Here is a 23,361-nt window from a genome sequence, read left to right as displayed (position 1 = left end):
GTTTTTTTTTTTTAGGGTTGTCCTGGGTTCTTAGTTCTTTCCAGGTTGCTGGGGTATGTTGAGTCCAACACTCCTTTTCCTGAGAGCCAAACACTTACTACATGTAACTAGACTGCTACCAAAAATGCTTAACTCAGCCTCTACCCCATAGTCTTTTTGAATGTCCACTGAAGATATGTCTCAGGATTGAGCATCTCATTCTGGCTATCCAGAAACACAACAAATGACCTTGGTAGTTGACATTCAGCTCTACAAGCAAATTCCCTTCCTCTGGATCAGAAGATCCAACACAACAGCATGACAGAGATGAGAAGATGGAATAAGCCCACTCTTATCTGAGTGGAAAGAAAGGCTGCCAATGCTGAGATGCCTGTTAATGTGTATTCCTAGCTTAAAAAGAACAGAGACCTTGGTCTTAAGGGAGTTCAAACAGGATCAGGACCTGAGCCTTTCAGATGCCGCTGTAGTTACTCTCTATTTCACAGAAGGGACCCTCCAGATAATGCTAGGATAGGAACGGGTTTTGATGAAGAGTTGGTTTAGGAATAACCCTTAGTACACAGTTCTTGTGAATAAATAAATTATTTTATGTTAAGATAGACTTGTACACCAGTAATTTTGATAACCTATGACATTAGCTGTGATTTTTTTTAAAGATTTATTTATTTTTTTTATTACAAAGTCAGATATACAGAGAGGAAGATCTTCCGTCCCCAAGTGAGCCGCAACGGCCGGTGCTGCGTGGACCTGATGCCGGGAACCTAGAACCTCCTTCAGGTCTCCCATGCGGGTGCAGGGTCCCAAAGCTTTGGGCTGTCCTCAACTGCTTTCCCAGGCCACAAGCAGGGAGCTGGATGGGAAGAGGAGCTGCCGGGATTAGAACCGGCGCCTATATGGGATCCCGGCATGATCAAGGCAAGGACTTTAACCGCTAGGCCACTGCACCAGGCCCTAGCTGTGATGTTTTTCTCTTCCTACCTTAGTACCAAAATTTATACAAAATTTGTAGTTTAAATGTATTTGCTTTATTTTTAAAAAATATTTATTTATTTAATTTTTTTGAAAGTCAGAGTTACAGAGAGAAAGGAAGAGATGGAGACACATTTTTCACTCCCTGGTTCACTCCCAAAATGGCCACAACAATCAGGACTGAGCCAGGCAAAAGCCAGGAGTCTGAAGCTTCTTCTGGATCTCCCACATGGTGCAGGGGCCCAACCACTTGGGCCATTTTATGCTGCTTTCCCAGGAGTGTAAGCACGGAGTTGGATCAGAAAGTGGAGCAACCAGGTCACAGATCAATGCCAACATGGGATGCAGCTTTACCTGCTACTCCAAAATGATTGTTCCGGTTTGAATGTATTTAGTTTACGTTATTTCTTTTTTGCCTTTTTAATTAGACCCAGAGAAACACCAATACCTTTCAAATATTCCCTATGTGCTTTACAAGACCAAAGTCAACAAGATGGAACCCAGCACCAACAACTGAAATGCAAAAATAACTTGCGGAAAGGAACGTAAAGAAAACACTGGATACTTCAGCTAGAGCATAATAAATAGGGTGGATAATTAGGTACTCTTGTTTTCAAATGTTTGAACTGCAATAAAAGGAAATTCTGATGCATTTTTTGCAATTTTCAAAGCAGATAAAAGAATGGATAATTTTATTAAAATCATCCAATTTTTTTTAAAAAAAATAGAATGTTCTTTCCTTTTTAATATCCCCAATATGAGGGAAAAATGCATTATTGATCATTTATCCCAAGTGCATTAAATTGCTGCGTACCTTGATGGTGGTCTTTTCTTCAATGCTGGAGTAGACAACAATTTGTCCTTCCCAAGACACAGCCAAGCTGGGAATGGTCAGGAGCAGAGAACTCTCACAAGGTGGCCGTAAAGTCCTCAGGTATTGGCCTTTCTGGATAGTATGTACAATCACAGTGCCATCCTGGCAAGCAGAAATATTTGAAAATGAAAAGACAAAGAACAAAAAGTAGTAGATGGGATAAAGAAATCTGCAAATCTGAGATTTATTAAAACAATGACATGTCCTTTAGGGACAACCCTAATTGTGAATTTCCAATTCACAATAGTAATTTATTTCATAGTATGTTCCCTTCTAGAAAAAATGGTGCTGACATCCAGAAACAGAATCCAGTCAGGTTTTCTTTTATACTTCTTCACTTTTGCAAAGTCCTACACATACATTGTAAGTAATTTCTACATTTTTACAAATTGCCCTAGGAAAATTTTTTAAGATACAAACATTGCTGACTTGGTAGAAAACATAATTAGTATTTTTAAAGGTGAAATCTTACCCTTGATCCTGACACTGCCATGTCTAGTTCAGTGCTGATGCCAACACTTAATACTTCATCGGTGTGTCCGTAAAGAATCTGAGATGGTTTAGAAGCTAAGCCAACGGGAACACCTCCCTAATATTAAAATAGAAAAGCATATGTAAAGGAGTTTTCTGCTACCTAAATATTTCACTTATTTATTTGTTTTAATGTCAGAGTTACAGAGAAAGAGAGAAGGAGAGAGAGAGAGAGAGAGAGAGAGAGAGAGAGAGAGAGATATTTTCTATGTGCTGGTTCACTCCCAAATGGCCACATTTGCCAGTGCTGGGACAAAATGAAGCCAAGATCTTCTTCCTGGTCTCTGTGAGGATGGCAGGAGCACTGGGATCATCTTTTACTGCTTTCCCAGGCCTATTAGTAGGGCGCTAGTTGGGAAGTAGGGAACCAGGACATGAAGTGGTGCTTACATGGGATGCTGGCACCGCAAAAGGAAGTTCTCGCTACTATGCCACCATGCTGCTCCCTACTCTTCATAGGTTTATACTGCTATACCTTGTAGGCACAAACTAATGCTGCACAGTCTATCCACACAATAGTTATCCAGAGTCTGTCTGTTCATAGAAATATTTGTGTTTCCTATTGGATTCCCAAACTGTTTTCAATTATTTCCAATTCATTATTTGTCTCAAGTTGATAATCTTGGCCTAATTTTTCCAGGACCCTTTTCAGAAAATCTGTTTGTTTATTTGGAAAGTAAGAGAGAGAGAGAGAGAGAAAATGAATATGTAAAAGACATTTAGAGAGCAAGAATGAAATCTTCCATTTGTTGCTTTACTCCCCAAATGCCTGTAGTAGCTGGGGCTGGCCCAGGTCAAAGCCAGAAGCCCAGAGCTCAAATCTAGGTCTCCATGAGGGGCATAGGAGCTCAAGATTTTAAGCTAACTTCTGTTGCCTCCCAAGGTGTCCATCAGCACAGAGCTAGGATCAGATGTGGAGCTATATCTTGAACCCACACACGGGGCTACGCAAATATCTCAACTGTCATCATCACTGCTGCACCAAACAAACAAACAAACAAACAAGGCAGCCAGGACTTAAACCAGCATTCTTACCTGTAATGTGAGTCCCAAGTAGTGATTTAATCTACTCCACCACAAAAATGCCAGCCCAGCCCTTGTCTTGAATTTCTTATGGTTATTAATTTTTCTAACTGGCTAAATCTCATATGTGTCCCTCCCAATGCCCTCGCTTTAATCTTTTTCATTTGTACTCACTTTATTTCACAACTTTCTTCCTCATCATTAATTTGGTTGCAATCATATAAAATCTGTTTCTTAACATTTATGAATATTTAGATTTATATTTGTGATAGTATTAGTTTTAACCTCTGATCTTTTATAATCCCCTTCTCATTTATCATTTCATCTTTGAGCAATTTCATGGAACTGTTTTCTATGTGCTATTCTTAATATGTTTCTATGATCTCTTTAACTACTGAAACGTAAAAAACACAACTAGTGAAACCCAGTAGCAAACACTTTACTAAAACAGAAAATAGTAAGGTCACTTCAACAAAAATCTGAAAAAAATCAGAGAAGTTCAATAATGCTCTATTATACACACACACACACACTATGAAATATCACTCAATCATAAAAAAGAATGAAATTCTAAAAGACAGATGCAACTTGAAACCATTATGTTGAGTGAAACAAACCAGCCTCAAAATAGACAAATACCCTATTTTTTTTTTTTTCTGAAGAGCAGCAGCTCATTTAGAATACAAAGAACTAATGCAATGAAAGGAAATGGTCACTTTGGGAAATGAATAACATTTTTAGCTCATCCTAATACTCCAGTGGAAGTGTGGTCTTCTTACTTTTTACTTGCTGAATTGTACGATGAGTGGTGACATATGCCTCCAAGTGTGGCGTGTATTAAAAGCATGCCTTCACAAGGACGGACAAAGAGAGGGAAGGGGGAGAGATTCTGAGGGAAGAACAGGGGAGTGAGGGAAGCGTGCTTGTCTTCATGGAACTGACCTTATGAAATGTACAAAAATTCTCTTTATATTAATACATTTTAAAAAAAAGAATAGGTCAAACAATTATTCACAGTAGGAGAGATATATTACCTTACTAAAATACTTTAATGTTTTGTTAGGGTGGTCTAAAAAAAGAAGATTTAATGTGTGACTACCTGCTGTGTTATTTGCCAAATCATACATGTAGTATCTCTGGAACCAGAAATCAAATGTATTCCACAGTAATCCGTAGCTAAGCAAGTCACAATGTCTGTAAGAAAAAAAGAAATTCAATTAAATGGCTTCATTTTTCATTAACAGCAACTTAAAAAAACTAACATTCAAAATATTATTTAATCTGTTATTCCATCAGGGAGGAAAGTAGGAATGATACTGGGAAAGAGTGACGTAGGAAATTGGCAATGTCAAAAACACGTAGGAAAATTTCCCTTGAGATCAATCAGCAATAGACGTTGGACCTGGGGAATGTCTACTAGAATTTACGAGTATGTTTGAGGGTTTGAAATGGGTCTTCAATTAATTCCCATAAACTCCTCTGCATTCTCATCCCCCAAATCCTTCAATTTCCTATGGGAATTATAAGACTATGGAAAATGCAAACTTAATAAACATAGTACAAATTATGCTACAAATTTACAATATAAAAAATATCTAACGAACCATCAGCTGCTGAGCCAGGTGACACCTTAGGGGTCGGGGGCACAGAATTAGCAATAGATTGCACTTCCCTTTCCTAATGGGCTTACTGGGGGGAAAAAAACTACTCAGTACTTTACTTTTTTTTTTTAAGAGTTATTTATTTTTATTGGAAAGTCAGATATACAGAGAGGAGGAGAGACAGAGAGGAAGATCTTCTCTTTTTCCAACTTTGTTGTTAGTACACCAAACAGTTTATGTCTTACTTTGACACAATTATTACATTTTACCTTAAAATTCTTATTTCTGTAAGTCAGTTTTAAAAAGACTTAGCACTAGCATCTTCTAGACATTATGAGGACGTACTTAACTTAAAAATTCCTTTATTGTGCCTCCAATATTACTCCTATAGAAAAGCACATATTATTTATAATATTGTACTATCAAAAAGTCAGCTTCAAAAGTAAATTTTAATAATCTTTTCTAGGAATATGTATTATTCTTTAATTGGAAAAGTCATAAAATTTTAGTTTTCTTTATAAAGGTCAATGCTTACCCATATGTCTGATATTGTGTGAAATAATTTTGCCTTTTGTAAGGGACATCACTTGGATGCTATTATCCCAGTGTCCAGCACTGAAGAGCAACTTTGCATCATGCGATACTACAAACAATTTGGAAGTGACTTCCAGCCCTGGAGCAAAAGGACCATTGACACTACGCTGAGTTCTGTAAACACAATTAAATAATATTAGATTTTTCCTTAAAGGGTTACTTGTATCAATAGCTACTCTCATAAAATCTCTCCAAAACGAAAAAAGAAAAATGAGTCCCAAACTTCTGTTAAGAATGCCCATTACTAAATAATAAAGATTTTAGGAAATACATTTTCTTATGTTCTTCATAATTTTTTAAAAGTTCAGTAATTCATTTGAATAAGCAGAGTAACAGGGAAGGAGGAGAAGGACTTGAATAAATTAATGCAGCTGCTTTTTCCTAGCAGTGAGGTATTGTATGTTGAAGCTGCTCTGACTTACACATTGATTTACTTACTTTGGATTTGTCACAGTTTGATCCTTGATGAATGTGAAGTAATTAGAAATGTTTCTATCATAAGGCAGCCATCCATGCGTCCCAATAATGTAATTCATGCTTACTGTTACCTAAAAAGGAACAGATGAAGACAAAAAGAGAATAGTACAGAATAACCAGCTGCACAAGAGGTCATCAATTATTATTTTGGGAATATTATGGTATGGTGTACTTCATCTTGAACTCATTAAGAAAGTTTTAAATGGATAAAGCGCTAAATGTCATTATAAGAAAAGGTGTCAAATGCAATCTCTAGTATGATTATTTTTTCCTCATAAAATTTCTCAAACATCATTAGCACATATTTAGTTAGAAAATTTCAGGGATGAGTATTATTAGAAAAATGAGGCACATAAATATATGTATCACTCAGAATACAAGACAGAAGAAGAACTGAAAGTGTCCCTATAATGACAGTCCTAAGGCATATATTCTTGTCAAAATGAAAAGCTATTAACCAAAGAGAAAAAGACAAAACAAAACAACAAAAAATTATTAACTATCTTGATCATAAAAAAAGTAGTTTGAACCTTTCCACTAAATTAAGGTATCTTAAAAAAGACATGAAAACTGAATGTTACAAGAATTCTGCCATGCAAAAAACATTGTTTTTGTATGTCTTTCTAGATAGCAGGCATTAGCACAGGCATGCTTCTGAATTCTCTACTACTTGCTGTGCTATTTTCCATTTTTATCATGTCTAAGTGACAAAATACAAATTATCTATACGTAGGTCTGGTGTAAAAGTCCCAGATCCCCTACTAGCTAGCTCTGGCAAGCTGACTTTTGCTCTTGGATAAGTTACTTATCTGAATTTTAGTTTCTTATCTATAGAGGGAAATAAATAATACAACATATGTCACAGGACTTGAGATTAAATGAAAAATTCAGAAAAAAATGCTCACCCCATATGCATACTTTGGTATATTTTGCATTATTTATCAAGATCATTATTACAACTTTATAGTAAATTTTAATACAAGATGCTATCTCCTGCTTTTCTAATATAGAATTTCCTGGTTACTACTATGTGTTCTTTCAGATAAACTTTAGAATTACAACAACAACTTTAAAACTATGTAAACAGAAGATAAATTTGCAGATTTGCTCAAGTTTTTTTTTTAAAGATTTATTTACCTTTATTGGAAAGTCAGATATACAGAGAGAAGAAGAGACAGAAAGATCTTCTATCCTCTAGTTCATTCCCTAAATGGCCACAAAGGGTGGAGCCAAGCCTATCCAAAAGCCAGTAGCAAGGAGCTTCATTCTGGGTCTCCCACGCGGGTGCAGGGTCCCAAGGCTTTAGGCCATCCTCCACTGCTTTCCCAGGCCACAAGTAGGGAGATTGACGGGAAGTGGAACAAACAGGACACAAACTTGCACCCATTATGGATCCCGGCTCATGCAAGGTGAGCACTTTAGCCACTAGGCTACTGCTTCAAGCCCAAGACTAAGGTCAACTTTTCCATAAAATTTTCTCTACTATTTAAAAGATTTTTTTTCTCTTTCTTTCTAGTAATTTCTAATGGATGTGCATATAACATGTATGTATTAACATATATATTAACACATATACATGGACATGTATATATATACACACATAGTATGCAAATGGTATAAAACTACTTACCAGTAACTCAGGACTGCCTTGAGACATAAAAGAACGTGACTGATTTTTGGGGACAACAGCCTTCAAGAGTGGAATACCATCACTAATACCCTATAAAAGAAAAGAGGCTTAGTGGCTGGTTCTGCTCAAATGTATTAGGTATAGTAACTGACAATTTCTATCTGTTTAAATAATGATGACTTCTATAGCTTAGCACTTTCATTCTACCAAATAATCATTTACTATCAGATGTGGAGAAGGCACTATACAATGCATTTGGATGGCCAACTGGAAACTTCTGATTTCGATTTCTAAGATCAGTGATCATTTAAAAATGCCAGTGTTTTAGGAGCTTTTTCCCTTACTATCCTGATTGGGACATAAAATAGAAAACAGACCATGTATGAATACACTTCTCAAATAAGTCAAATGGTAAAAATCGCTGTAATTTAAAGAAATTTCCTTATGGGTATAATTACAAAAAAAGAAAACTAGTTATATTCTCTTTAGTGAGGTACCTCCCAAAAAGTCACAAAAGCATGAGTAAATGTAGTTCTCACAAAACGTCTGCCATTATTTTACTACAATGTGAAACAATGCTTTGAATTCACTTTCTCCATGTGATTAATAGCTCAAAAATTATCCCTAAAATTCATTAGGCAAATGAGAGCATTATTATTGGGTATATATTATGCACCAGGACTTTTTCTGAGAGCTTCAATTTATAAAATTTTTAAAAATCAGTGTTTATCTTTTCTCCTTATAATGTGAATTAATGAGTTGAATTTAAGAAAGGATAAATGAAAATGGTGTCTAAAAAAAGTCATTCATTAAAACTTTGCTTTCACTACCACATTTTCTTCACCATTTTAATATTTATGAAGAGGCAATCCACAGAGGCCTTCTTACTTCATGTAAATGCATGAGGAAACATGTCTCACGATAAAAAGGGATTAACAATTTACTGGTACTCAAAGATCCTGCTGTGTGTTTATTATCCTGTTCCTAGGGAGAGCTACTGCATTGATAAGTTGGGCACAGAGAAGTGCAAATGTGTACTCTGATGATTAGACACAATAAAACAGTTCTATCAGCATCACACAACAGTACTGCAGGCCAATCAGATTATGGGTAAAATGGGGTTTCATGGATTGTCTTAGGTGCAAGTAAACAGTTAATACAGCAGAGCTAAGGCTGCTGTCCGTACAAACGCCTGCTGCAAGGTTGGCACTCGGCTGGTATTTGGGACTTGGCTCAGAAATATGTTCTTTATAATGATACAAAACTTTCCCTAAATAACAAGCCCAGCTCATTATGCCTAGATGCTCTGCACAAACAATATGGTTTATGCTGAACACCTGCTTTTCTTCTGGAATCTGAGTACTGTTTCAATGTGTTCTGAGTTCTAAGGAACTATCTTAGGCACTTCCAGAAATCAATCCTTTATATAGTTTGTATTATTAAACAATAACCTCCTCAATCGACATGAATCTAGGAAAAGAGTGATATTAAGTTTTTCTATCTTTTAAAAAATATTCAATTCATAACACTACTCATGTGAATATAAAATTCATTATAATAGCATAATTGTTATAAACCTTAGATTTTTATACTAAATCATCAAGAACTTCTATAATGTTTTCCTATTGTACAGAATCTAAGAAACATTTTATGCTGGTACCCTAGTGCAGGGATTTACAAACTACAGCTTGTGAACAAATTATCCTGTCAGAGTGTGGGTAAAATGTTATTGTTGGGCAGTGTGAGGTTCCTTTGTGTGGAGAAAACTGCTACTCTGCTAGGCCAGGAGGCACCTGGACTTTGGGAGGAACCCGTATTAGTGATAAATCTGTTCTTTGCCGTCCTGCAACTTTGTGAACCCAGGTGCGGGGGGGGCAAGGACGCAATTCTTCTCTGGTCCCAAGAACAGGAGGAAGATAAGGGTGTGAGAATGGGATGAGCCACATAGATAATGGGTATGGGAACAGAACAGGCTGCCTGTGCCTGAAGGCCATAAAAATTAACATGTCTAAGGTTGTTACTTTTGATGTATTTCCCAGCCCCAAAGGGCCTATATAAGCTTCTGTCTTGGGCTTGTTCCAGGTCCGACTGCCCTGCTTGGCTGGCCTGTGTGCCTCAGGTGCGGTCTGACCCCAACATGCCAGCACAATAAACTCTGCTTGCTGTTTGCATTACCAGCGAGACTCTTTGTCGTTCTCTGGGGGTTGAACAGCTCGCACCCTGATGTCCAGGGCTTTAGCCCGGACTCTAACAATCTCAATTCCTATTTGTAGGTGGTGAATAAGCTAAGCTGTTACATCTTAGGTGGTTACACACAAACCTACGTTCCATACTAACTTTGCCTCAGTTGACAAACCATATCTCTACAGTATTCTAAATAAGTTAGTAACTTTTTAATCTTTATTTTTTGTTTCAATCATAGATACGAATGCAGCTCATAATATTCTGAACTATTAAAAATCATTCAGTATGTATATTAAAACACTTATTTTAAAAGTTATTTAGTTTCATTTTATTTTAAAGGTAGAGATAAGCATCTCCTATCCACCAGTGTATTCTCCAAATGACCACAAGAGTTGGGTCTGAGCCAAGCAGCAAGGAGGCACCTAGAACTCAGTGTGGGTTGTTGTTGTGGGTGGCAAGGACAAAAGTACCCAAATCACCACCTGCTGCCCCACACGGTACGCATTAGCAGAAAGCAGGAAGGGAAGCAGAGGCAGAATTTGGACTCAGAGGCTCTGATATGAAATGCAGGTGTCCTAAATGGCATCATAATCCTCGTGCCACAAACCCAACTCATATTTCAATTTTTTGTTTGAATCAGAAGCGACTTTTTCAATTACAACATTAACTAGTCATATTTAACCTGATTATTCCTCTGACCCTATCAATTAATCATATGATTTACTGTGATATATTTTACAGATATGCAGGTGTCATTAACTAAGAATCATGAAAGTATAACCTCCTTCTACATGTAACCTCCATTGTCACAAAAAGCATCTTAAATTTAATTAAGATGAAAACAAGCCAGCAAAAATATCTCAGAGTACCACAGAACAACATATTCGATAAAAAATTTTTGTAAGTCCACAAGATCATTACAGAATAATTCACTATTTGAATAAATAATCCAAGAAAGAATGAAATCAAGGTAAGGCATATAGAAGTCACAGAGCAAACTTTCTGATATTACTCAGTTGGATTTTACCTCTATAAAAAATGACTTGAGTTCAGGGAGGTGCTGAAATAGGTTTAAGGCTGAAGTGTCAGATTTGGTCTGCTTCTGTATTGCCTCCTCTGCTGACAGTCTAGGAGGGTGTGGTTCCTTCAAAATAATTTTCAGGAAAAAAATCATTAAAATAATTGTATTGACACATCTCTTACTTGGCTTATTCCCACACACTGGACTCCAGCAACAAAGGGTGACCACGTACTGTTGACAATTCCCTGCCATTCTCTCAGCAGAGTCACCAACCTTCATCTTCAGGTCTATGGAAACCCATTCTACTACAAAGTTTTTACTATAGAATCTCTCCTGAATGTGTAAGTCAGAATTAATAACTCTTGTCTGCTTATTTCCTTGGTGAATTATTTACTACCCATTTTAGTATTCATTTATTCCTATATTGGATTATATACAGTTACTCCCCAACTAGCTGTTGGTCTCTTCAAAAAAATATTTTATGTATGAGAAGCAGGAAGAGAGAGAAACAGATTATTATAGAGGGCTACCCAAAGCTAAAAAAAAAAAAGGCTTATCTTGGGAACAAAATATAGCCATTTGCTTCTAACTGTATCAGCCCAGGCTCCTCAGCACAGAGCAATGGTATTAGATGATGCTAAAACAGTGTATAGTTCAGTATGCATGTGGAAGAATTGTTAGTATATCTAATATTTCCAAAAGAAACTGGAAAAATTATCAGTAATTATGTATACATATAGAGTTTTGAATCAATTTCCATAGCTGTCACAGAATATTAAGATATCCAATCAAAAATGTGTATAGGGCCCGGTGGCATGGCCTAGCAGCTAAAGTCCTCGCCTTGAAAGCCCCGGGATCCCATATGGGCGCCGGTTCTAATCCTGGCAGCTCCACTTCCCATCCAGCTCCCTGTGTGTGGCCTGGGAAAGCAGTCGAGGACGGCCCAATGCATTGGGACCCTGCACCCGCGTGGGAGACCCGGGAAGAGGTTCCAGTTTCCTGGCTTCGGATTGGTGCGCACCGGCCCGTTGCGGCTCACTTGGGGAGTGAATCATCAGATGGAGGATCTTCCTCTCTGTCTTTCCTCCTCTCTGTATATCTGACTTTGTAATGAAAATAAATAAATCTTTTAAAAAAATACTGCTAGTTCTACTCCTTAGCAATTTAATTCTATACTGAAGCTGTTCATAACTTATATGATTTACCTTTAACAACTGACAAGGTGTTTGTCCAAAATTATTAATCATTCCTTCCAAAGCTTTTCTTTCCTTCTCATCTGTCAAGGCATCCAGATCCACAGCTCCTAAAACCACAAGTAGTCAACTCAGTTAATAAAAGAAATCAACAATCATATCAACAATTAACATATCAGACATGGATTACTATATTCTCAACAAAATGTTATTCTCTTCTTTAGTTTCTAAATACTGCGAAAATTTAATTCTCTTTAAAATAGCAAATCTCCAAGCATTAAATATTTATACATTTCACCATTTACTTGGAGCTGAGATATTTTTTATATTAAAAAAAAGAAAAAGTATTTATTTGAGACAGAAAAGAGAGTGAGATTACAGGATTTTATTCATTGATTTACTCTATAAATAATTAAAAGCCAACTGGGTATTCCTTTGCTTCCTTTGCAAAATTACACTTAAAGTACGACTAACTGTCACCATCATGATAGTCAAGCTCAAATTATAATAGTAACCAATGACTCAAAAATATAAAATTTTAAGCTATTACTTAAAACAAAGGTTGGGGGTGGAGGGCGTTGGGATGGCTCAGTAGCTAAATCTTCACCTTGCAAGTGCCAGTATCTCATGTGGGCACCGGACTGTGTCCTGGATGCTCCACTTACAATCTAGCTCCCTGCTTGCAGCCTGGGAAGGCAGTAGAGGGTGGCCCAGAGCTTTGGGACCCAATGGGAGACATGGAAGAAACTCCTGGTTTGGGATTGGTCCAACTCTCACCATTGCGACTATTTGTGAAATGAGCCAGTGGACAGAGGATTTTTCTGCTGCACCTCTCCTTAAATCTGATCTGCCTTTTTAATGTATTTATTTTTATTGGAAAGTCAGATTTACAGAGAGGAGGAGAGAAAGATCTGCTGTCCACTGGTTCACTCATTAAGTGGCCACAATGGCTGCAGCTGAGCTGATTCAAAGCCAGGAGCAAGGAGGTTCCTCTGGGTCTGTTATCAGGGTGTAGGGTCCCAAGGCCTCAGGCCATCCCTGACTGCCCTCCCAGGCCACAAACAGGGAGCTGGATGGGAAGTGGAGCAGCTGGGACCTGAACCAGTACCCATATGGGATCCTGGTGCATGTAAGGCAAGGATTTAGCCACTAGGCTATTGCACAGGGCCCAAAGAATAAATCTTATAAAACACACACACACACACACACACACACACACACACACACACACACACACACACACAGAGGTAGGGAAAAGTGATACTCTAGTTAACAGATTATACTTGAAAAAAATCTGAGTAGGCATGCCATGTGTTAGAATCAGTCCAACCATTTTTTTAAGGTTCATTTCATTTATTTGTAATGCAGAGTCAGAGACAAAAAGAGAGCCAAAGAGGTCTTCCAATGGCTAGGGCTGGGTCAGGACCTTCTTCCAGATCTCCCTCACAGGTGCAGGGATTCAAGCACTTGGGCTATCCTCCACTGCTTTCTCAGGCACATTACCAGAGAGCTGGACTGTAACTGATTCAGCCAGGACTTCAACTGGCATTCATATGGGATTCTGGCACAGGCTATATTTACAGGTATGGCTTAACCCACTATGCCTCAATGCTGATCCCACATTTTGCTATTTATAAATATTTATTTATTTGGAAGTAGAGTAACAGTGAAAGAAAAAACAGAGGTGGGGCAGAGAATTTCCACTCACTGGTTCACTACTCAAATGGCAACAGTAGCCAGGGTCAGGCCGAGTGGAAGCCAGGAGCCAGGACCTTGTTTCACCTAGACCTCTCACATAGCTGGCAAAGGCACAAGCATGTGGGCCATTCTCTACTACGCTAAGACACATCCTCCAGCAGCTGGATCAGAAGTCAGGCAGCCAGGACTTTAACCAATGTCCATACGTAATGTTAGTGTTGCAGATGGTAGTTTAATATGCTATGCTAAAAAGGCTGGCCCCTTAACTGATCACACGTTTAGTCATACCTAATGTAGGTTTTGACATGTCTAGTAATTGTGTGAAGTCACTAAGTCCAGGCTCTTAACAGCCATCCAATATTATCTCCTTACAAATCTATTACCTGAATGGATATAGATACAGCATGTTAAAATATGCTTGTTTATTTACCAAAAAATCATTTTAGCTCTGCTCTGGTTCACATAACTTCACATTATTATTAACCTTGGAACTAGAAAAGAAAGAACTATTTATTAAAACCATCAGCTTTTGATCCTGAGCTAAACAGTGTCACCTATCATGTGAAGAATTTATTTGCAATTGTGAAGGCTTCATTTCAAAGTCAGGGAATGGTTTGCAATGACCCTTTCAGTGACAATTTAGTCCTAACAATACCTGCTTGTGACAATTTCTGTCACCTTCTATTGACAATTTAATACAACACCCAACTGAATGGAAACGTATGCTAGAGAGCAGAAATCAGAAACTTATGACTGTACTGAGATTTATAATTAAATTTGCATATACATGCTTTTCATTAGTACTAATCTAAAAAAAGCATCAGATTCTTAATCTGTCAAACAGAATGCCACTTTTTTTTAGCTAATCTTTCTCATAGTTAATATGTTCAAAACACTATGAATAAACATATTGAATAATAGCTCCTGTCAAAATAATGCAAAGGGGTACTGTTTGGCTAATGGTGTGATGCCAGTTAAGACAACTGCAACACACATCTGGGTTCAAATCCTGCCTCCATTCCCAATTCTAACTTAATGCTCATGCGCATCCTGTGAAATGTCAGGTCATAATCCAACTGGCTTGGTCCTTGCTACCTACATGGAAGAAGTAGATTAAGTTTCCAGCCCCTTACTTCCACCTGGCAAAACCTGGCCACTGTGGGTATCTGGGGATAAACCACCAGATGAGAGCTGTGTCATCTCACTTCCCCTCTCTTGGTTTCTATTACTTGTCGTCTATCTCGCCCTTCCAAATAATAAAAATAGTAACATGAAAGAGAAAAAATATGTAGCTTTATACCTTCATAACTACAGTAATAGAAAACATTGAGCGCCTCCACTGCCGCTGGACCTCTTTGCTTATAGCCAAAAATCAGATCTATCCATTCATGAAGATGAGCAGAAACATATTCAGACTCCTAAAAAAAAACACATTTAATAATCAATAGAGATACTTTCAACTGTAAGTAAAAAACAAAAGAAACATTTTCATGTACAAATCTAAATGGCTGTAAATAAAACTCTTAAAGTCATATAAAACATTCATTCAATATCTATTACATAAACTGGTTATTCATACCCACTATGACATACAGCATATTTATTAATATTGACACACTTGTCTCCAAACAATGGGTGGGGAAAATAATACAATCTATTAGTAGCCAGAATGTCAGTAACTAAAGAGTTCATGTTATTGTGAAATGTGCCTTTGTGGTAATGTTCCTACGGCAACAGCTATCTAGAGATTTTTCATTTAAGAAAAAAGAAAGGGGGCCCGGCGGCATGGCCTAGCGGCTGAAGTCCTCGCCTTGAATGCCCCGGGATCACATATGGGAGCCGGTTCTAATCCCGGCAGCTCCACTTCCCATCCAGCTCCCTGCTTGTGGCCTGGGAAAGCAGTTGAGGACGGCCCAATGCATTGGGACACTGCACCCGCGTGGGAGACCCGGAGGAAGTTCCAGGTTCCTGGCTTCGGATTGGCGTGCATCGACCCGTTGCGGCTCACTTGGGGAGTGAACCATCGGACGGAAGATCTTCCTCTCTGTCTCTCCTCCTCTCTGTATATCTGGCTGTAATAAAATGAATAAATCTTTAAAAAAAAAAAAAAGAAAAAAGAAAGGGTATTTGCTGTAGTGGTTAAGTGTTGCTGAGGACTCCTAGTTAGCGAGCCTAGGTTAGAGATGTGTACCCAGAACGGCAGCAAGTGATGGCACAGCACCTGGATCCCCGCCACCCACATGGGAGACGTAAATTGAGCTCTAAGTTCTTGATTTCCACTAGTCCAAGCTTGACTGTTTCAGAAATTCTGGAAGTGAATCAGTGAGTAGAACATCTGTCTGTCTGCGTTTTTGCCTTTTAAGAAAATAAAACTAAGTACATTTAAAAAGAAAAAAGAAATAAACATATCGAGGAAATTAAAAAACCACACTGGGGTGGAAAAAATAACTGTCAGTGACTCCCCCACCAAGCCTGCTCATGAAGAGGTTGACTGGGTGGCAGGCAGAGACCTGGTGCACTCTGCATAACTCAGCTTTAAAGACTGGAGGAGAGGCTCCCATGGTTTAGTTACTTGAACTCATGGACTCAGGCGTGGAGACCTCTTGACAGAATGTATGACAGTGACAACTGGCTTCATTTAGCTGCCTATAATAAAGATTATTAGGAGTGTCCTGATTTTCTACATGTTTTGAATGGAAGTATATACCCTATAATAAAGGGTAGGATTGGTTAAAAAATTAACTACTTGATTTTGAAACAAAAGAAACTAAGATCTTGTTGACTTTGAAAATAAAACTAATTTTTTTATAATTTTCAGCATATAAATGATGCTCAAAATGAGAAATGATCTAATAACTGAATCAGAGTATCACCATCAAAATATGACCTCAGACAAGTTTAGTCAGTTCAGGGACTGGCTGTGAAACAACCTGTTGAGGACCATCGTAGTGCAGTGGGTAAGCTACCACCTGTGATGTCAGCATCCTAACAACCTATTAAAATATTATAAATTTAAGGTTGTATCTCATAGGCCCAGTCAGCTGAAAAGTCTAAGGAAATTTTTTTCCAGAGCAGCATCCCATCTAGTCTGGAGTACAGGCTGTTTTGTTTTCGTTTTTAAGACTTATTTATTTGGGCCCGGCGGCGTGGCCTAGCAGCTAAAGTCCTCGCCTTGAAAGCCCCGGGATCCCATATGGGCACCGGTTCTAATCCCAGCAGCTCCACTTCCCATCCAGCTCCCTGCTTGTGGCCTGGGAGGGCAGTTGAGGACGGCCCAAAGCATTGGGACCCTGCACCCGCGTGGGAGACCCGGAAGAGGTTCCGGGTTCCCAGATTTGGATCAGTGCATCGGCCCACTGCGGCTCACTTGGGGAGTGAACCATCGGATGGAAGATCTGCCTCTCTGTCTCTCCTCCTCTGTGTATATCTGGCTGTAATAAAAATGAATAAATCTTTAAAAAAAAAGACTTATTTATTTGAAAGATAGAGTTTCAGAGTGAGACAGGGAAAGAGAGAGATCTTCAGTTTGGTGGTTCATGCCACAAATGGCTGCAATGGCTGGAACTGGGCCATTTTGTAGTCAGCTTTCCTAGGCACATTAGCAGGGAGCTGGATCAGAAATAGAGTAACATAGACTTGAACCAGCGCCCATTTGGGATGCCAGAGCTGTAGGTAGCAGCTTACACTGCTATGCTAGCCTCAAGAATGGATTATTTTGTAAAGTAGTGTCCAACAGAGTTGATAAAGTAGTTCAAAAAGAACTATATTAGCTCAGAATAAGAGATAGAAACTGTATATGAAAAGAAAAACCTTTGCTTTACAACCTACTGTGGTTAGGAAAGAAGCTGACATAAGACACTGATGCCAAAAAAGTTCTTTTTAATTTAAAATAAAGAATTAATACAGCAAGCCCAAAACTCAAATGCTGGTCCTAGAGCACTTAGCAAGCAGCCTGAGGAGGCAGAATCGAGATAAGCTACTTAACTGCAGCTGAAGATACAGCTGCTCCAACATGCCTGGGAAAGTGGCTACACGTGACCAAGAACTTGAGCCTCTGCCAGCCCGGAGAGGCCTGGATGAAGTTTCTGGCTTTGGCCTAGCCTAGTACCAGCCACTGTGACCATTTGGGGAGTGAACCAGCAAATCAAAGATCCATTTCTCTCTCTCCCTTCCTCTGTAACCTTTTTTCTTTTTAAACATAACTTAAAGAAAGAAAACAAAACAAAACAAGAGAAAACCACATTCTCAAGAAATAGGACAGAACCCTAGCAGAAGATGTGAGAACATGTCTGTGCTGGCATTCTCAACTGGCACACCAGTGATCACTAGCAGCCTCCTGTTTTTCTCCCTGTTCTGGATGGGGAGTGAATGCCATGGTTCTTCTGCCTGTCAAACCACTGCTTTGTGGTCAGTGAGGGCAGATTACTTCTCTCTTTACATTAATCTTCAAACCCAAGGAGTCCCATTTGAGCAGTGTCACTCACACAAAAACTTGATTTAGACAACATCCTGAACTCTAAACTCTAGACCTAAAGCCCTAACACAGCAGTAAACAAACTACGTCTGTAGGTTGAATCTCACTCGCTATTAGAGTTATGCATTAGTAGAACACAATCTCATCCCTTTCTGCATTACAATGACAGAAGCAGTTGCGGCAAATAAGAGCCTTTGTCTTTTATAGATACTTTGCCAATCTCTGCAAGAGATGTGAGGGGGAAGGCTGAAGAGGCAGAAAGTATATTTGCCTGTAGGAGAACCATGAGTAATTTATGGCCCAAAGAACAGATTCTTTATGGAAGCAGAGACAGAAACAAAGCCCTTTTTTAAATCTCACCATTTAAAGGGTAGAAGGCTTGTTGCTGGCACTGGTCCTTGTTAATGTTTAACCTTTGTAAGAAAGAAATGATATTATGCCAACTCAGAATCATAACTGTTAAGAAAGCATAAAAATTTTCACTGTTGCACTCTAGTGGAACCTTGAGTGCCATGTAAAAGGTCTGGGGTCTCTCCACAAACAGGAGATAACCTGAGTTCACATCTCAGGGTTCCTGCATAATCTCTTGATGACTCCAATCCCAGTGGCCGTAAGTGCATGAGACCCTCAAGCAAGACTGACACTTCTGCCCAACTGAGACCAGCCAACTCACAAAAACGTGAGAAGTTAAAAAAAAAGAAAGCCTTTACTTTTAAGCCACTGAAGTTTGTGGCAATTTGATACGCAGCAATATATAACTGAAACACATATTTCTAATATTTTATTAATAGGAAGTACACTTTTCCAAAATCCTAGATTCTACTTCAGGTTTTAAACAGTACTGCAGGAAAGGACCTAAGAACCTTTTGGCTACCCAGTAGTGGACTATCTTTAAAAATTGGATTATTTTTTTTCCTAATACTTATCACACATAGTTTTTTTTTTAAAGATTTATTCATTTTATTACAGCCAGATATACACAGAGGAGGAGAGACAGAGAGGAAGATCTTCCATCCGATGATTCACTCCCCAAGTGAGCCGCAACGGCCGATGCTGTGCCGATCCGAAGCCGGGAACCCGGAACCTCTTCCGGGTCTCCCACGCGGGTGCAGGGTCCCAATGCATTGGGCCGTCCTCAACTGCCCTCCCAGGCCACAAGCAGGGAGCTGGATGGGAAGTGGAGCTGCTGGGATTAGAACCGGTGCCCATATGGGATCCCGGGGCTTTCAAGGCGAGGACTTTAGCTGCTAGGCCACGCCGCCAGGCCCACACATAGCTTTTTGCTTACAAATATAACCTAATGCTAAATTTCGTAAATTTGATAAGCATGTACTAACAACAGGAATGTTTCCAAATATTGGCTTAATTAGTTACACAATCTGCAACATTTCAGTTTGGATAGACAGTGTTAGCAGTAACTGGCCTACTGTGCAGAAAAAAAGGAAGCATATCTAAGATAGTAACATAATGTCAATGTTAAATTAATCCTCCGTACTCCTTAGCTGAAAACCAGTGACAGTTGAAATTTACCCTTCTTATCAGAAACTTAGTGAGATCCTTCAGGATTAAAAAAAAATGTGCTCATCCTTGGTAGATCTTAAACACATGTGGAAACTTCAAAACATCAAATTATTCCAGCTTGGTAATCAGGAAAGTTACTCACACAGGAAAAAACAGTTTAAGAACAGGAGTATCAGAACTAAGTATCCCTTATTGGAATGGCTTGGGGCTGGATAAGTTTCTAATTTCAAATATTTAATTTTTGAATATTTAAATAGACATAATCAATTTCAATTTCAAACAAAATTTAAACTTTTAATATTTATTTTATACTACTTACTTGAAAGGCAGAGTCACAGAAAGAGAATGAAGTAGATGAGCAGGAGAGAGAAATTGGGAGAGAAGAAAGAGGTATCTTCCACCCACTCGTTGACTTCTGCAATAGCTACAACAACTAGGCCCAAGGTCAGGCCAAAGCCAGAAGCCTGGAGCTCCATCCTGATCCCCCTTATTGGTGCAAGATCTGCTGCCTTCACAGGCACATTAGGAGAAAGCTACATCTGCAATGGAGGAGTCAGGACTTGAACCAGCACTCTGACAGAGGTTGCCAGCATCACAAGCAGTGTGCCTCAACGCTGGCTTCTACATCCAAATCTGTGAACATCATGTTAGTGCCTGAAAAGTTTCCAATTCGGGGTCATTTTAGAGTTAAGATTTTCGGATCACAGATGCTCAACCCCTAATTCGTTACATATTGATGGGGTTACACTATATTCTTGGTACCTCAGAATATTCATATTCTCAAAATAAATTACTGTATTATGCTTTCTAAAAGACATATTTATGTTAGATTACAAATTATTACAGGAAAATAATTAACAGATATATTTTGTTTCATGCTGTGAAAAACAATAACTAATGTTGTGTATGAACTAAAATTGAAACGTCAATGAGGTGACCACAGAATGTGGTTAAGAAATCACATTTGTTTTTAACATATTGGTTACTCAATACTGTATCAATTAATTCCACAACGAAGTTAATTGTTGCTGATGGTATGTTGGAGCTTTTACTTGATCGGGATGATACTCTGCTGGTTCTGCCCTCAGACCAGCATGCTTGCAAAGAGGAAATCTCAACTGAACTTGAACTGTGGTTATGCAACAAGGTGGAGGAATCCACCATGGGGGGAGGGTGTGGGGAGGGGTGGGGAGAATCCCAGTGCCTATGAAACTGTGTCACATAATACAACATAATTAATGAATAAAAAAAATAGTGAAAAAAAAAAAAGAAAAACAATGATAACTAAAAGTCTTACCAGAGCTTTTCTATGTTTATAGATGAAATCTTCAGGAGACTTTGCCCATTTGGGGAGAATGACATCATTTACCAGTTCTTTGGAAACTTGTAAGCGACCCAAGTTAAACTCTAAGACATGAAAAAGATAAATGGATCAAATAATTTGTCAAATTACTGAAGTAAAACAAACACAAATGAAGGCACATTGCAAAGCAAATAAGTGGCATTTTTTCCTTATCTAGTAGAGTGTATTCTATTAGTTAATTAACAATAAATAAAAATGAAACAACAATTTTATGGTAAGCGAGAACAAGAATTTTTGCTCCTGAGAAAAGCAGGGAAAATTATGTAATTCACCCTAAATTATCAAAAAATGCAATACCGAGTATTCCTCTTATACTACAAATAAATAATATAGTTCTTCTATCAGCTAATTTAGAAAATACACCCATAGAGCTTTTTGGTGAAACTAATACTTAAAACCCACTCTGAAGACTTACAGCTGTCTTATGGAAAAATAACATATTTACATATCACTATTTTAAGTATATTATTGCATAATAATTTGCACATATAGACAGAATACAGCATTTTGACAAAAAAATTTCCCAAGTATAAGGTTTTCTTATTCATACAATGTGGGAGGAAAAGTGTTAACATGAAAGAGCTTCAAATAAGATTCTTAAAATTCCAGTCCTATAATAGCAGCATGCTGCTTTAAAATACCACTGTGTCTCAAGCTGGAGAGGGGTTTAAATGTCATGGAACAGCAGGATGTCCAGGATTTGGGCTATGTTAACCCAACCACTGTGGAGCAGATACTGCTTGCTGTCCCCCTTTCTCTTGCTTGGTGAACCCTGATTTTGCTTGTTTAAAAGCTTTGCCCTTTATCTCAGGGTCCGTTTTAGGCGCCTGACTTACTGACTGGAGCATGACTTAACTCTGGAGAATGAAGAGGGGTTATGACAAAGGGTTCCTCATTCAAGAGAGGACATAGTTGTTCCTTCACAGACACCAGTGAGCCTATGATTCACCAAGCTGCTTTTGTCATCTGCAAAACGTGACAGGAAACAGCCCAAGACAAAGAATGGCAGAACAAAAATACGTAAAGAAATTGTCCTTTACAAAAGCACCACACCTCGAGGTTTTACCAGGGAAATCATTACAATTCCTTTGTACAATTTGAGTTGATTTTATTCATCTGTTCATGAAGGCATACTGTCAATTTGCTTTCTCTCAGTTCATCTCTGACAATGAGGATACAATGGGAAATGGAGATAGCATCTGCAGACAGCACCTGGCTCTGATGAGTATCATAAACTGTCAGGCCAAAAGCGGCTTCAGTTCCACATTCAATTTCAGTCTGCACTAGGTCCAGACTCCAGTCAGCAGGTTCACCTTATTTACCTTTCCTTAAACTCCGTCTGACTGCCTTACTGTGAGAATCTGATGCCCTGTCTCCAGCACGCTGTTTCACAGCACAAGACCAAAATGACAACGCTGTCTCCAGCGGAACAACTGATTCTACTGAACAAGAAGGTGTGAAACTTTCACATTACACATGACAGAAGGAACCACAAAGTTAGCAATGACCTTTTAACACTGCTGAATTGAATAGTCAAAATCTCACCAGCATTTTATGCTTAAAAACATAAAATTACCACGTGTAGAAAGTATTTGTATATTTTTGAAGACTGTATTTAGCTCCAAGTTTCCTGATTTGAAAAACATAATATGGATTTTCATAGAGTAATAACATACCCTGTCATTATTTTCAATTTGATTCCTCTTACAGTCTCTAACATATGAGTCAGCAAATTTTTCCTAAGGACTAAAATATAAATATTTTTAGCTTTGTAAATGATGTAGTCTCTGTTGCATCATAGTAACCAGCTATAAATGCTACATAAATGACTTGGCGGGTTTTATTCTAATGAAAAATCTAATAAAAACTTGAGTTTGCCAATGGATTTGGTCCAAGCACTCCAGGCCTAAACCTGCATCTTCTCTAACTCAAGACTCCGAAGCCAAGTGGGATACACAGCTGAAACAGTACACGGCCACTTGCATTTCTCTAATGAACACCTTATTCTTAACCAAAGTCTCTTAATTAAGTCTGAGTCATTTATCTTCATTCTTAATGGTACTTCCCTAGTAAGTGAGCCGTGTGCCTGAGCCTCAGTTATACCTAGTACAGAGTAAACTACAGACAGAATGAACCTAAAATAACCCATGCAACACTACAGAGCTGTCTTAAAAGACATTTTTTTCAGTGTTCTCCACTGGGACATGA

The 23,361-nt window shown here is 38.4% G+C and overlaps 1 protein-coding gene across 3 annotated transcripts in view; it reads right to left on the bottom strand.

The window, feature by feature from the left end:
* NBEAL1 (neurobeachin like 1) overlaps nt 1-23,361 on the bottom strand; it is a 175,729-nt gene that overhangs the window by 7,734 nt on the left and 144,634 nt on the right. For all 3 annotated transcript variants that reach the window (XM_058664871.1, XM_058664872.1, XM_058664873.1), the window contains 10 exons: nt 21,088-21,197; nt 15,096-15,213; nt 12,110-12,207; nt 10,911-11,027; nt 7,700-7,789; nt 6,031-6,140; nt 5,534-5,706; nt 4,497-4,591; nt 2,316-2,432; nt 1,784-1,945 (listed from right to left, as the gene is read on the bottom strand). In XM_058664871.1, the coding sequence (XP_058520854.1) occupies nt 1,784-1,945; nt 2,316-2,432; nt 4,497-4,591; nt 5,534-5,706; nt 6,031-6,140; nt 7,700-7,789; nt 10,911-11,027; nt 12,110-12,207; nt 15,096-15,213; nt 21,088-21,197 (1,190 nt within the window). The remainder of the gene's footprint in view (nt 1-1,783; nt 1,946-2,315; nt 2,433-4,496; nt 4,592-5,533; nt 5,707-6,030; nt 6,141-7,699; nt 7,790-10,910; nt 11,028-12,109; nt 12,208-15,095; nt 15,214-21,087; nt 21,198-23,361) is intronic.

This window comes from Ochotona princeps, chromosome 5 (genome assembly GCF_030435755.1).
Source record: "Ochotona princeps isolate mOchPri1 chromosome 5, mOchPri1.hap1, whole genome shotgun sequence".
Taxonomy (NCBI): Eukaryota; Metazoa; Chordata; class Mammalia; order Lagomorpha; family Ochotonidae; genus Ochotona; species Ochotona princeps.
This window is presented reverse-complemented; position numbering and strand designations above follow the sequence as displayed.